At 50.2% G+C, this 16,005-nt stretch overlaps 1 protein-coding gene across 6 annotated transcripts in view; it reads right to left on the bottom strand.

The window, feature by feature from the left end:
* The window catches only part of WWC3 (WWC family member 3), a 99,506-nt gene extending 92,196 nt beyond the window's left edge, over positions 1-7,310 (bottom strand). For all 6 annotated transcript variants that reach the window (XM_036016280.1, XM_036016281.1, XM_036016283.1 and 3 more), the window contains exon 1: positions 6,697-7,310. In XM_036016280.1, coding sequence (XP_035872173.1) covers positions 6,697-6,977 — 281 coding nt within the window. In that variant the 5' untranslated portion in view covers positions 6,978-7,310. The remainder of the gene's footprint in view (positions 1-6,696) is intronic.
* Positions 7,311-16,005: the final 8,695 nt, after the last annotated feature.

The raw sequence follows: 16,005 nt of genomic DNA, 5'->3' as shown, positions 1-16,005 counted from the left end.
ACTGCCCCCTAAGCGGACACTGAGCAATGTCTGAAGGCAGGTGCGGATATCGTAACTTGGAGGGGTGTGCTCCTGGCATCTATGCATAGAGACCTTGGATGCCGCTAAACATCATCCACTACACAGAACAGCCCTGCAACAAAGAATTATCCAGCCCCAAATATCATGCGTTGAGGCTGAGTGCTGTGCTCTAGAGCAACACCTGCCCACGTCTGGCCACATCTTAGGACACTGCCCATCAGCAATACGGTAAGGCGAGCAACTCAACACACTTCCCTATGTAACCAGGTCCCTGAACACACACAACCAACAGCAGCGGCCAAAACAGTGAAGCTTTATGAGTGGGGTCAATAGGCAGCCTTCGGGTTGCCCACTGGTAAGTCTCAGCTCCTCCTAAGGTGCCAGCAAGATTCCCTTGGCCCCCTTCTGATCCCACCTGCCTTCCCTTCAAGCATCAGCTGACTCCCAGGCACTTCTTGCTGCCTTCACAATTCCCCTGACATCATCCCCACCTCTTCCAGGCCTAGTGCCCCGGATCTCTCCAGCTCAGGCCCATCACCATCTGTGAAAACCGCTGACAGTGTCCAACTGGCCTCTTCTGTAGGAAATCCACCCCACCCACCGTCCCGTGTTAGGCTAGCTCATCAGATCTCACTCGGTGCCTAATGCGAGCAAGACTCCAGGCTCAGCCCACAAGAAGGGAGGACCCCTAGGGGTGCTGTGAGGAGCCAGGGAGACATGGATATAAAATGCTTAGTAAGATGCCCCCTAAGCACGCAACAAGCATCAGCTAATGGGGCCGTTACCAAAGACACCAGGCTGCCCAGATGCTTCCACGCTCACCAGGAAACCATCGCATGGAGTGCATTAGTTGCCCGTTGCTGCTGTAACAAATTGCTACGAACCGAGTGGCTTCAAACATCACCCACGTGTTATCTCACAGCCCTGGAGGTCCAAAGTCTGAAAGCAGCGTTATTCGGCTACATGGAGGGGTCAGTAGGGCTGGGTACCATCTCCAAACTCAAGGGAAGAATCTAGGTCCTCGCCTCTTCCAGCTGCTCGAGGCTGCCTGCATCCGTGCCTCACGGCCACATGACTCCCAACATCTGCTTCTGCTGTCACATGTCTTCTTCCGACTTTGACCCTCCGGTCTCCCTCTTGTAAAGACCCTTGTGATTACACTGGGCCCACCAGATAATCCAGGATAATCATCTCATGTCGAAATTCCTAACTTAATCCCATCTACAAATGTTATTTGCCATGGAAGGTAACTTATTAACAGGTTTCAGAGACCGGGACAAGGACATCCTTGGGGGGCCATTATTCTCCCTACCGGAGGGAGGGGTAAAATATCAACAATGAATGCGAGGTCAAAATAACCGGTGGGTATAACACCGTGCAGGGGGCAGAGATCTATGTGGCCAAGGGAGGGCCGAACTCTGCGGATGGACAGATGCTGCCCCTCACTGGCTACGGGAAGCAAGGTTACTTACGAAGTCGCCCTCCCTTGGCCTGGTCTCATCACCTGTCCACCTACACTTGGGCGGCCGTTGTGGGCTTTCAGTAAAAGCGTCCACGCACATGCCTAGAGCACTTGGCACGTGGTAAGCACTCCACATATGTCCACCATCGCCACAGACCCAAGGGATTCCAGCGGGGGAAACTGGGAGGCAGCAACGGCATGGTGAGGCCTCAGGGAGAAAGACACCAGCGCCCTGTAAGCCCCATGGAGGCAGGGGCCTGTCTGCTGGTGCACACCATGGAGTCCCGAACCGTGGGCGAGTGCATGACATGGAGAGGCTGTGCAACAGTGAGGGGAGGGAGGGAGGGAGAGAGTAGGTGCTGGGCAGTTGGGTGGCATAGTGGAAGTTCCTGGTCAGATGGCAAAGCGCAAGTCCCTGTCCTTCCAACTCCCAGAAGGACGCACCCTTTGACTGTGGCCCTCAAGTGAGAAACGAGGAGTTTAAACAGGACAGCCCTAGCTCTTCCACCCCCAGCGCTGTGGGGTTCTCAGTTATGTGTGGTCTTGCGCAAGTCTTACCTCCCTTTCAAGGACTCTGGGACAAACTCCCCGACCCCTCGTTTACTCTGAACACACCCAGCACTTCCTCATCTCCAGTACTTTTCTCACATTTCCACTGTTCTTCTCCGGAGCTGAGAAAGCACAAAAAACCCTAAATCGAGGGGAGGATGGAGGAGAATAAAGATCGCCCCAGGCTCAAGTGAGCCCTCCCTCCATTTCCTGGAAGCCGGAGGCAGCTGATAACAGCACCTGGTAACTAGCTTTGTCTTCATTTTCTTTGTCTCTTATCTCCCAGACCAAGTCTCCATCTACCACCCCAGCACGTAGGAGACCAAGATCCGCTGTAAATAGTTCCTCATTTTACTGGATTTAAAGGGGAATAACTGGACTCAGTAGAAGCTAACTCTGCTTTTATTCCCTCACATTGACTGTATTTGAATTTGTTGGAAACACAGCCAACATTAGCCAAAGGACCTGGGCGAGAAGCAGCTTTGCCAGGCTCACCAGGTGACCTTTAACAGGTCACTTGACCCAAGGGCTCCTGAAGTAGAACCTACCAGAGAAGGTGAAGCACATTATTTCCACTTCCAAAATCAGAGTGAAAGGGGAGAAAAGGAAACTTAGAGATTTCCAAACATCCGGGAGCTATTTTTGGAAATGAATGACTTTTCCATTCACTTAAAAAAGAAAAGGAAGGAAAGAAAAGGAAAGATATTAGACCAAGAACAGACCAAGAAGTGACTGTTGATCTTCTAAGTGGAAGAACTTTCTTCTAGGGTCCCACCCCTGTGTCCTTAAAATCAAGACCGTCCCCCGTGTTCATATGAACACTACCTGTAAGTAGAAAATGGAGAAATCGTTACTTGTTTATCCGAGAGTTTCTAAGATCCCAAAATAGACTCGGTGTGGTAAATACAGTAAACATCTTATTAATTAATACTTAATAAGGGGGCAATCAATGAGTCATCTGGCTCTGATCGGTGGGGCTCCAACCTGGCAAATTCCCGAACCAAGGACTGCTTTCTCCTTAAAGCAATAGCCTGTCCAGAGGACTTTTAACATGCCACAGAATTCCTTTATGTGATGCGCGTCAAATCTACCAGGTGCACAAATGGGTCCCTAACAGCCCCTGCCACGGTATCATCTGGGCCTTCCACCAGCATCACGATCATTTACCCTCTGCTTTGACCTCAGATGTGATATGGTCCCCATCCTGCAGCTGCTCACACTTGGCATTTCCAGTAGTGTGGAATAAGAACTGAGCCAGAGAGTCCTGGCCAGGTGGTTCCGTTGGTTGGAGCATTGTCCCATACACCAAAAGGTTGTGGGTTCGATTTGAGGGCAGGGTACATCCCTAGGTTGCAGGTTCAATCCCCAGTCAGGGCTGAACAAGCAATTGATGTTTCTCTCTCATATCGATACTTCTCTCTCCTCTCTCACTCGCAGTCTCTCTTTCTCTCTCTTGCACCCCCTTTCCTCTCTCCCTCTAGAAGGCAATAATCAATAAACATATCCTCAGGTGAGGATTAAAATATATATATATATAAATAATAAAAAATAAAAATGAATGAGCTAAGGCAAACAGAACAAAGTTTCAACCTCCCAGTCCATCTACAGGATAATACCAACAGCACCCCGAAGGAAGTGTACGTGTGCATATACACAACCATAGAAGGCACTGAATTTTTCCAAAGGAAGCAAAAAAGTTCTTCCCATATTTTCCGCCTAAATGGTAAATACCTTTTTATAAAGTGGTCATTGAACTCTGAGTTAATATATGTAGTACACATATGTGCCACTCATGTAAACCACATAAGACTCACCCACAGAAACGACCAGCCACAGAAATGGTGAATTCACTGTTTTTTAAGAAAGTTTTTGGGTCCAATCCCAAAAACTATGAAAGTTATACTCACAGTGCTGATCTGCAGGGGTAGTAAACTTAAACCTAAGGCGGGTTGATCATCAAACTGAAAGAATCCTGTTTTGAAAATAGTGGGATGTTTATAGCCACATCTGTAAAGATGTTTCCTTAGGCTTGCAACCCCTTTGTTGTGACTTGAAAAAGAAAGTCCAGCTACAATAATTCACCAGCACGCCCTGAGCTGGCAATATCAAATGCTGTTAAATACAACAATGAATGGAATGAATAGAAAACTCTAGAAGAGATTGTTTACCACCCTTGGCCCTTGGTTACTTTGCTTGCAGCAGTCTATTTTATGCTGTTCCAGTTCACGCTAAATTATATATGAAGTGTTTTAGGTCAGCAACAATGTGCACCTAACCTACTACACTGAAATTCCTCCATAATTTCCATTTCATTTTTCATTTTCTTTAAAACCCTATTTGTGTGCCTTTCTCCTGTCAGTTCTCTCTTTGGGAAGCTGTTTGGGGCGGGGGGGGGGGTCCTCATGCCTTGAACACTGTTTTCTGATTGTGTGAATCAAAGGCGACTCAAAAGGGGTTTTAACTGTCAGATGCACATGGGGAAAACATGCTCCAACACAGTTTTCTCCACATAACAAAACAATTGCAACTTTAAAGGATACCCGGTCACCTATAAAGATCGGCAAGGGTTCTGTTTTGAAAGAAGAAGGAGAAGAATGACTATTACACCATTTACACCCTTCAGAGACTCCCCTTAAATGTTTGTGGCTTGCCGAACATTCCATACATATTTCGGGCAAGGTATTATGGGAGCTGAAGTGCAAGCTGTCCCCTGCTGAATTTTCACTCACTATAAAAACAATGTCTCATAAAAGTATACACATGTTTTTACTTTACAAAAAAATGTAAAATATCCACTTTTGTTCGCTCAAACGACACTTTTAGCACTAGAAACAAGGCTTTTTAGTATATGTGCTGCCGAGGCGAGCGCTGGAAACAAGACTTTTGAGAAATCTCTCACACAAGCGATGTCTGCAAATGGGGAGAATGTCATTGGGTAACACATTTCTGGAAGGAGAGACACAGGAAACGTGCATGAAATGAACGGAAAGGAGGGTTCCACACGCTGACTTGTGTAGGATCTGCTTACCTATGTCCTGGGTCATACCATAAAGAGGGAAATTCTTACATTTCCACGTTTCATCGTGAATCCCCACTCCAATGTAACCACAACTGGTTTATATTACCCTCATAAAATGAGCCTTAGCCTTTTCTAAGCAAAACGGTATTTTTAATTGGTTCATTTTCCAGTTGTTTGGGTTTTTAACACACATACAGCATAAAAGGGCACCACATTCCAAGCAGTTCTAGCAATTCCAGAACCATCCAAGGCTTGATCAAACAGCTGTGGCTCTGGCCTTTGGTTAAAATTATAATATGATCTCACCTGATTTTCAAAATAACTAAGCATCCTTTTAACCCATAAAACTGCGCCAGCATTATCTAAGTTTCTGAGTTCAGAGTCTGCAGTGTTCAGAGCGAGTGTCAGGGAAGCACAAGCCTTTTGCTTTGTTTTGCTTGGTTTTGTTTTTCTCTATCTGAACCCAGAGAAATATTCAAACAATAATTCAGCAGCTTCCCTCCTCCAACGTTTATTTTCAAACGCTAGTGCCATGCAGCGCTGCCTTTCCTGCGCAGGTAGGAGGAAGCAGGCACAATGTCACCACTCTTGGCCTTTTCAAGTCTTAAAATCACTGGGAAACCTGGAGTATATTTCCTTTCTGGCACCCAAGCAATGGACAGGAGTTGGTCCAAACAGGACAAGATATCACATAACCACTGGAAACACTCAGGTTCAACAGAATTCCCAATCCCACGAAAAATGCCTCCCTCCAAACGCTGCTGAACCATTGAAAGAGCTGAAGAAAAGCATCCTCGTTACATGAACACAATTAAAGGCAAGAATCCGTTTTTTACTGCATGGGATTTATTTACATAAATAATAAGATAACGTCGTGCCCTGTTCATATCTTGCACAAAGAGGAAACCCAAAATCCAACTCTTGTTTTTCGATTTTTCCAAAAGCATCTGGGTCTAATCATAATCCATTCTGGCCACAATACACAAGGCTGTTTCAATCAGAATTTTAACTCAATGTTTAAGGCGCTACAGAGTACACTAACCATCCCGGTTTGGGAAGAGGCTCTCGCCACTCGCACGGGACTGGGAACCCCGGAGGCTGTCCCGACTGGCCGCAGTCTTCGGACGGAAACGAGGCTGAGCCCGCCAGACAAGGAGCCCACACCGCCAAGCTAGGGCGCACGTTCGTGCTCCAAGGTGACAGCTCATCTGGCCACCGCGGGCCACCGCGGGGGCCGGAGTGCCTGTGGGGCCACAGCCGGGGGTGGTGGGCCGCACAGGCCCGGCAGCGATGGGCGAGGCCGCGGCGGAAAAAGGAAAAGAGGGCCATCCGTCAGCCCCGGGAGAGGAAATTCCAGGCGCCCAGCTCCCAGGCGCCGGTCAGCGGGTGACGTGAGGGAACCCAGTCAGTGTGTCCGCCGCGGCGAGGACCGGGAGGAGGCTGCGGCTCCGCGTTGCGGGGCTCGGAGCCGGGAGAGGAGGCGCCTCGATCCTCGGCCAGAGCCCCGCAGATGGGGGCGTGTGGGCTCCCCGTTCGTCGCCCAGACCCGGAGACCTCCCCGCGTCCCCGAGCCTCTCCCAGAACCCGAGGAACCGGGCGTCCGGGACGGGGGGCCCGGGGCCCGCGCCCCCGCCCGCGCCCTTACCGGTCTCGGGGGTCGATCCACGACGTCTGGCGCGTGTTGTGGTCGATGTAAAAGACGCGGCCGTCGTAGTCGCGCGCCTCCTCCCAGCCGGCGGGCAGCGGCAGCTCGGAGCTCTCCCGGGCCCGCAGAGGGATCGCGGAGGGCGCCGCGGACACGGGGACCACGACGGGGGTCGCGGGCTGCGGCGGTTCCCGCGGGGACTGCACGGACGACGGCGGCTCCCGCGGGGCCTCGCGCGTCGGTACCCGCCGCCGCCGGCGGCCGCCGCTCAGCCACGGCATGACGGCGCGGGCCCCGCCGCCGCCGCCGCCGCCCGGCCGCCCCGCGCGCGCCGCCTCCTCAGCCAGCACTAAGGCCCGGCGCCCGAGGCGCGGGGGCGGCTGCGGGGAGCCGCCCGCCGCGCCCGGTGCATCCTCCGCCCGGCGCCGGTGAACCGGCGCCCACCCGACGCTCGCCGGTCCGGCGCGTCGCCGTCTGCGCAGCCGGCCCGCTCCGCTCCGCTCGCTCCGCTCGCTGCCGCTCGTGGAGTCACAACTCGAGAACTGCCGCTGCCGCTGCTGCCGGCGACTCTTCAGTTCCCGCGGTGCGCCCGGCCATCTTCGTTCCTCGGCGCAGCCCGGCGGCGATGGGCGGGGCGCTCTCCGGCCCCGCCCCGGCCCCGCCCTCGGCCCCGCCCCCTTCTGCTCCGGTCCCAGGCCCGCTGCGACGCCTTCCATCTCCCACAGCTGCTCCGCCCCCATTCTCCCCCGGGGCTCCTCCGCTCCCCCCTCCTCTCCCCCCAGCCCCCACCCCACGCGCCGCTGCTGCTCCTCCGCCAGGCCCGCCGCTCCTGCTCCCCCAACCCACGGCTAGTCCTCCCCGCCGGCGCCCCGCGCGCTCCTCCCTCTCCCCTCCCGCTCCACCACCTCCTCGGGCCTCGCCGGGAAACCGCACGGGGGCCAGGATGGGCGCCACCGCGTCCGTCCGCCCCCGGGCCACCGCGGAGAGGAAGGGGGGCCGGGAGGACGGCGTCCCACCCGGGCTGCAGGCGCGGCCTGCCTGGGGCTGCCTCCTGGGGCCCAAACAATTCCCGGGGGGAGGGCGGTCACCTCACTTCACCCACTGCCCGAAGCCTGGGGTGATGTGCCCTGGGTCTTCCCAATATCCAAGATGGTCTCAGGAATGTGGGTAAAGCCCCCGAGGGGAGAACGACAGAGCTCGTAGCTAGAGGAGGAACGCGAGGCCGGTGCTCTTGGGTGGGGCAGGGAGGACTACCTGGAAGTGGACAGCTGGGCAGGTGGCCACTTCGTGTCCATGTCAGGAGAGCCCAAGAAGGACTCATTCTGAATCGCCACTGTGAGCCAGGCCACCTGACCTACCCTAAGCATTTCCACCTTCCAGTCGACGATCCCGTAGTGTGAGTAGAGACCCAAGTAGGCCCCTGCTGGGGAGGAAGCCAGGACAACTCCTAAAACCTGAAACCTCAATGATCATTTATGTTCCGCTCACATCTCGTAGCTAGGAAACTGAAGTCCAAAGTTAGGGTTCTCTCCTGCTCCAAAACCCCCAGCTACTTAGTGCTCCAGATCCCTAGCCGCAAGACTGAATGTCAGGAAATGCAGGAAACTATCGGGGAGGTTATAAAGCTGCTACGGTGACACAACACTCTCTACTAAAAACTCCAACAGGGATGCAAACGGAGATGCACAGAGAAAGAGACTAGAGGGAAGCGATCCAAAATGCTCACAGTCCTTCGCGTTCTTTCAGGGGAATGATTTTTTTTATTATTATTTACCTTCCCAATTGTTTGGAAAATAGTAATATTACTTTTAGAAGGGGAAAGTTGTTTTTAAAAAAAAAGAAGAATGTGAAGGCATGGAAACTGCTCACTGGGACATATCCAAGGAAGGCCTTGCCTCCTCTCCTCCCCCCACAACACAGAAACTCCCTTGCTGCCCAAATATCTGCACCCCCCGGGCCCCCCTGTTCTACGCCGGAAATTCCATCACTGGAGTCCTTTTAGTGAAACCTGGACGGTTATGAAATGTCCAAGGGAAAGTGGGGAGAGTATCAAAAAACCCCAAATACTTGGTGATTGTGTAGTTCCAGGGAATGCTCTGACATCTGCCCTGCCGATGGGCGTGATTTATGGCCCGGAGGCCTGCCACTGCCTTCTCTTCCCCTCTCTTCCTGACCCCCTGCGGACACCTTGCTACCTGACATGGCTCTCCCAGGCACCCTGTCATCTCAGAATGTCACAAATCCGGGCACTCCCACTGGAAATGCCCCGAACATCTACAGAGGAAGGTGGGAGGAGAGGCAGAGCACCCCCACACAGCAACAACTCCCAACTCCCGGAAGAAAAGGCAAGCGGAGACGCATCAATAAAGAGGAATGGGGCCCTGGCTGGTTAGCTCAGGTGGTTAGCTCATCATCCCCAATACACCAAGGTTGTGGGTTCGATTCCCCAGTCAGGGCACATACAAGAATCAACTACTGAATGCATTTAAAAGTGGAACAACAAAGCAATGTCTCTGTTTCTCTCTCCCACACTCCATACCCCCCAAAGCTCCATCCATTAGGAGCTGAGGCCTTTCGCTGAGAGTGACAGGTGTGATGGTGTGATGTCGTCATTCAGACTGGCAGCAAGGATACACTGCGGACCAACTGTGCGCAGGCATCGTGCTAGTGTTGGGGTGCCACAGAGAACAGGACAGAGTCTGTGCACTCCCCACAGCCCTTTGTGTAGTCTGGAACTACACAAAGCAATAAGCACTTATGACTTTGACTTGTCTACAGGTGAAGCCAGGGTGCCAACCTCACATTGGAGACTCAGGAGGCCTTGTGAGACCAAAAGGAAGGTGTCTCGGGTGAGAAAACCCAGGCACCAAGAGTCAGGTCTTCAGATTCCTGAGCTCTGAGCCCTGATTCCTCAGCTCGTGGGGCTGCTGTCATCAAACACTTGTCAATCTGTGTAGCAAATGCAGCACCCCACCCAGACCCCCTTAGCTGGGGCTGCACCCTTTCAGAGGATCCCCGGTGGCTGACAAATGTCTGAAATGGTCTGCCCACCTAACAGGGACCCATTTTGCCCTATGACAGCCCAATGCCCTTGCCCTGGTAAGACAAATGCTAATGCCCTTCATACTCCTGAGCTGCCAAGGACGACGCTGGCTTTGCTAGCTCTTCCCCACCCTAGCCTACCTCCATGCCCGCATCAGCCAGCATCCCCAATCAGTCGCTCACTCGGTACAAGGACCCCCAGCTCACGTACTGCTTCAAGGAGGCCTGACGTAAGTAAGACAGTCTGCTTCCCTGGCTGTCCTCCAAGCACTTAGCAAATATGAATCATTTGATCATCCAAATGACATCTGCATACCTGTACCCTAACGACACTTGCCTGCCAGAGACGACAGATCATAGACGTCACTGAAGAAGCTTTATTGGCAGCCCCTGGACTGCTCTGATGCAGGTAAATGAAGGAGGCTTTTTTTTTCGTCTTCCTAAAATGAGCCAACTTGGAAGATGCCAGAATTTGGGGTGACCAAGGTCTGCCTACTGGCCCATTCATCCTTTTGATTTGTAATGTTCACCCAGGCAGCTGCTGATTGTCCTTAAAGACCTGTGTGAGGCTGGGTAAGATGGAAGAGAAGTTGGGAAGGGGTAAAGGGTCCCTTAACTCCGCAGCTTTGCCATAAGTTGGGAAATCGTGTGTGTGCGTGTGTTAATTGTTAGGGAGAATAAGGCCTGTCTTTCTTATAGTCAAGTGGGGCTTTCCGTGTTGGACAAAAAGCACATGCACACACAACGCACTGTAGGGGAAGGAATCTTTAGTCTTAGCTGAATGCACAATTATGCATTCTTTATTGCCTCCATATGAAAACCTCAGCCTCGCCAACGACAAAAGCACAAACATTGTAGTGACCTCTCCTCCCACCAAGAGTTCGGATGGAAAAATGGCTCAGGAAAAATCCACTTGGGCGCTAGGTCATCGAGATGCAAATCCTTGTCCTCCTCACAGACCCTCTGGGAAATCCCTTGCAGAATATTTTCTGTAAAAATGCCGGTTAAGGCGTCAACCCAGCACACTCCTTGCATGTCAAACAAGTAAGTACAGAGTTGGAAGACTTTTTTACTCTCAATTGGATTCAGCCTCTTCCCCCTGCCCCTCTACCCAAAAGGTAACCTTTGTTTTAGGAAGGAAGGAACCAAATTGCCTCTGTACACATTCAATACTTCAGAGGCTTCTAGAAAGGAGAGCACCGTGAAGGCTGCGATCATCGTGTCTAAAATGAGAGAAATAAATACTGCCAAAGAAGTTCTTGCTTACTTGTGTAAACAATCAAGTGTTCTAGGAAGTGACACATTGGGTAATTCTGTACAATGTGCTAAGAGGAAAACGGAAATGGGCCAGATTGGGTCTGAAGAAGAAATGGCTCATTGTTTGGCGTTCTTCAAATGCTGTAATAATTACTCGGGTATGGGCGCTTCCCATGTATTTAAATAATGCAAATCCACACACTTGGGAGGAGATTAAATGTAATTCTTGCTAATTCCTGTCTTGCTGGTTTAGGGACTGTGAAGGAAGGGAGAAATGCTGAGGTCCCTAAGTCCACACCTCTCCCCCCCCCTCAGGCTCAGGAATTGGAATGGGGAAGGGCTGGGGTTATTCCTGGAGCCTTTATTTCACGCCTTTATCTCTTTAACTTTAGACACTTATTTGACTTGTGATCGGAAGAGCCATTGTTGAGATTTGATGTGTGGATGGGGAGACCGGGAGCACTTTTCTCAAATGGGACTTCCTTGATTGGTATAGATGCAGTCCATCATCTGGAGATGAAGGGTTTTTCTCATTTGCTAGTCTGCTGCTGCCAAGAGATGCAGGGTATTCCAGAAGAGTCAGCTGTGTGGCTAAGCCAGGCAGTCTGCGTTTGGTCCATTTTAGTGTTTCATCCTGCTCTGTGTCGGCTTCTCAGAGCAGAGCAATGTCCTTGGAAGCGGTCCATGGCCGTCATATTGTAGGCGGACTCCATTCGTACCTGGGTGATTAAAATCCAGAATTTAAAAAAAAAAAAAAACCGCTAGGCCAATGTCTCTCCCAAACTTAGAACACTCGTAGTCACCCACTTCCTTCAATGTCCAGGTCTCCTCTCCTAAAGCTCCATTTTTACTTCTTTTCCTTTGCAAACCCAGGGGTTATGTTCAACAAAATGCTAACAAGCCCATTGGAAATGGATTCCAGGCAAACCATCATTTCAGGAAGACACAGCTGCCATGAGCCAGCATACTCCAAAATGCTTCCTCCTGGCTGCGTTCTCTCCTGTTTAGGATTATGACTCTGGTCCCCTGTGTATTTGGGAAAACAGATTCTTAAACTGCAGACCTCTGCTTTGTGAGCCAAGCAGAGCAGCTTGGAAGTCTCAGGCTTACGGAAACAAGCAGGAGGATTTAGCCAACACAGAAATGAACAGTCTCTGGGTCATTAACAATTTTTTTTTTCATTTGATGACACTAGCGTTATAAATTAGTCTCTTTTGTAGCATGAATGGAACCGTTTTGGAACACATGTAACCTCACTAGATCCTAGAGCAACAACCCGAGATGGTGGTTATATATCAGTGCTTGTCAACCGGGCGACGGTGGCCCCCAGGGAACACTTGGCAGTGTCTGGAGACATTTTTAGTTGGCATGGCTGGAGGGAGGGGTCCTACTGGCATGTACTGAAGCTCAGCTACCCCATCTGAGCTCCACTGTGGTCACGGTTCTCCAGAGAAACAGAGGCAATAGGGTGTGTGCGTGTGTGTGCGCGCGCACGTGTGTGTGAATTTCAAGATTCATTATAAGGAATTTGCCCACGTGATCCTGGAAGCTGACAGGTCCCAAGATCTGCAGTCAGCAAACCGGAAACCCAGGACAGCCGATGGCATAGTTCCAGTCCAAGGCCGGCAGGAAGAACTGATGTTTCAGTCCAAGTCCAAAGGCAGAAAACACTGAGGTCCCAGCTTGATCAGTCAGGCAGGAACAGCTCCCCCTCACCCGGGGGAGAGGGAATCTCTCTGGCTGGGGCCTTCCACTGATCGGGTGAGGTCCACCTACCCGTGCGATCCTTAGTCTACAGAATGAAAGGTTCAGCCCAGCCAGAAGCACCCTCACAGATGCACCCAGAACCACATTTGACCCAAGGTCAGGTTGGCTCATGAATGACCCATCACACCCCCAACTCCATCACCGGTTGCTCTGTTTCTAGGACTCGTTCTGCTCACAGAGCGGTTCGTGCAACAGCAGCACAGGGGAGAAGCTCATTTAATGCCTGGCCCCATTAGTTTGCGAAAGCCTGTACTGCACACACAGAACAGGGTGGGCATGTGGCAACCAAGAAAAGTGATTTGACAATATTGATCCAGAGAGCCACCTGGGTAGTGTTCTCACTACTCAACCTCATAATCAACGGGGCAAGTTTTTCAGCTAAGAGGTACCAAGCCCTAGCCATGCCACCAGGCAAACCCTCACACTCATTCCACAAAAGCACATTTAAGAACCCGGATCTGTTTGTCCCTCAGCTATAGGTCATGTCTCCATGAAGTTCAGCCAGACTTACCTAGCACGGAAGCAGACATGGGCAAAAAGCCAACTCCAAGCCAACCACACTGCAAGCAATGCTGGAGTTTTGCCTGATTGGATTTTCCTGGTGTCCCCACTCAGGACTGTCTGTATAATTTGGGGTCTATGTTTTGGGGTACAAAATGAAAATATTGGCCCCTGTCTTAGTCCACGCAGGCTGCTTTCACAACATACCATACCCTGGGTGGCTCAACAACAGAAATGTATTTCTCACAGGTCTGGAGGCTGGAAGTCCAAGGTGAAGGTGTGTTCAGTGCTGATAGAGGACCCTTTTCTGGGTCACACACTTCCGGTTGTGTCCCACATGGTAGAAGGTGCAAGGGAGCCCTGTGAGGTCTCTTTTAAAAGAACATCGATCCCGCCCTGGACAGTGTGGCTCAGTTGGCTGGGGCTCATCTGGCACGCCAAAAGGTTGTGGGTTCAATCCCCAGTCATGGCATGGTATGGGAGGCAACCAATCCATGTTTCTCTCTCACATGGATGTTTCTCTCTCTCTCTCTCTCTCTCTCTCTCTCTCTCTCTCACCCTCCCTCTCTCTCCCTCCCTCCCTCCCTCTCTCTCCCTCTCTCTCCTCCTCTATGTCTAAAATCAATAGAAACATTTTTTTTAATTTAAAAATATGTAAAAGAACATGGATGCCATTCCTGAGGCCCCACCATCATGACCTGCCAAAAGCTCCACCTCAGAAAGCAAGGACGGGGGAGGGCCAGGACTACTCTATACTTTGCAATATCCAAAAGCGTACGTGCTCCTGTTGAAGCCGTAACAATAGGGACACTGATACATGAAATGCCCCTGAGGAAGGAAACATCACCACCTATGAGTCAGTTTTGCCCTAAGAACCAAACCCAATCTTATCAAAGCATCTAGAAAGATTCCGGGACTCCAGAGGTCTTCTTAGCAGATAAAGGGGTATCGTACGATTCTTGGAGACCAAAGGTCTTTGGAGCTGGAGGAAAAGTACATATTTTGCACGTAAATGGAAAATCCAGTCCAGGGGTCAAGCCGCCCATCCTGCAAATGTCCCTGGGTACACGGAAGAGTCAATAATGGGTACAGCTTCAAACTAAGGGTCAGGGTCTTGACGCCACCCCCTGGGAAGCAGGGCATTGTGGACATAGCAATCATTAATAGGCTTCAAGTGGCCCATTAGGGTCACTGACAAGAATCTAGCCAGGGGCCGGCCCCAATCCAGGGGTGTGTGCAGGCCAGTCACAGGATGGTGACTACCACCACAGTGGGGGTGCCTCTCCAGACTCCCCGAGCATTTAGGAAAAGTACAGAAGCTTTCAGAGACTCAAAACTATAGGTTTCACATTTGAGGTGAAGAAGGAATGTGTGCACAGTTGACATTTTTTGCTTTTGTAACGTTTCAAGGGATTTCTGGGCTTTGGAGACCATTGTCAAGTGTCCAATTGGGTAATTAGTAGAAACTTGTGATTGTAGTTGGAAACTAATTTTATATAAATGAGTGGCACATTTTAAGAGAACTTAAGTTTCACCTTATTTATGAGTTTGATTTATTGGGTTTAAAAGTTATTTGCATTCTTGGGAGTGTATTTGTTCATTGAAACAATCGAAGTGATTACGAAGACAACTGAGGGCAGTAGACTAAGAATTTTAAACATACTTGGAAATTCATGGAAGTGTTGAATTAACTAAGTTTGCAAGTGGAATCAAGTATTTTCCAAAGGCCCCTTAAAAGTCATTGCTATTGTTTGCTAGACTTAAACACGATTTTTAAAGCAAAGCATAATGAAGATTCTAGGCTGAACTTACAAGGTTCAAGAAACACTAGGCATCTGAATTCATAACTTAGATAAGTTGACTGAAACTTGTAACACTATATAAATCTTTTTGTGTGCATGTACACACACCACTTTTGAGAGCTGTAATCACTGCTTCTGAAGGGCAGTACAATGTCCAAATTACGGTGCTTACATTAAAAAAAAAATCACAAGTCCATCTTTGCAACCCTATGTCAATAATATGATCAAACACCAATATTGTTTATCAAATACATTCCATCCAAACTCAGAAACCTTGCTTAGCCCTCCAGAGTCTGCTCCAAGCTGATAAGGTCTGATATGATTCAAGTTGCATTCCTCCTAAAGTGCTTGCATTTCTGGTTTCGTGCATGAACCTGAATCTAATTTTCTGCCCCTGTCATGTTCTCATCCATTTATAGATTTGTGTGTGTGTATGTGTGTGTGATTGGTTGTCATCCGAATACGTTATTTCATCCCTAACCGACTGATTTATGTTTCTTATAAAGGACCAGCTTAACTCTAAGCCAATTTAACCAGGGGGTGTTTGCACCAGTGTGTGCTTTGGAAGGCACTGAACTCCAACTGATTGAATTACAATGTGGTCTGATTGTGCCCAACCATGGTGAGCGTCACACTCTGTGGCCCACAGAGCAGCACAATCAGGCCTCACTCCACACCTACGGAATCAGAAAGTGCTTTTTAACAAGAGCCCCAGGTGATTCCCATGCACATTAAAGTTTAGGAAGCATCGGTCCAGACCGGAGCTCACGCAACAGCACTGTTACGGTAATGCTGTGTCGCCTGAGTTTCACGCTCAGCAGAGTACATCACGGCGTGTATTTTCGGTGAAAAGCTGACAAGTTCCAATTCAATTAATTCCAAAAACTGTCTCTACAAATTATTAAAGTATGTGTGTATTTGTTACTGAGTTCGTGCAAGT

The sequence above is a fragment of the Phyllostomus discolor genome, chromosome X, assembly GCF_004126475.2.
Source record: "Phyllostomus discolor isolate MPI-MPIP mPhyDis1 chromosome X, mPhyDis1.pri.v3, whole genome shotgun sequence".
NCBI classification, from domain to species: Eukaryota; Metazoa; Chordata; class Mammalia; order Chiroptera; family Phyllostomidae; genus Phyllostomus; species Phyllostomus discolor.
Note: the sequence above shows the minus strand (reverse complement) of the source record. Positions and strands in the feature narration are given on the sequence as shown.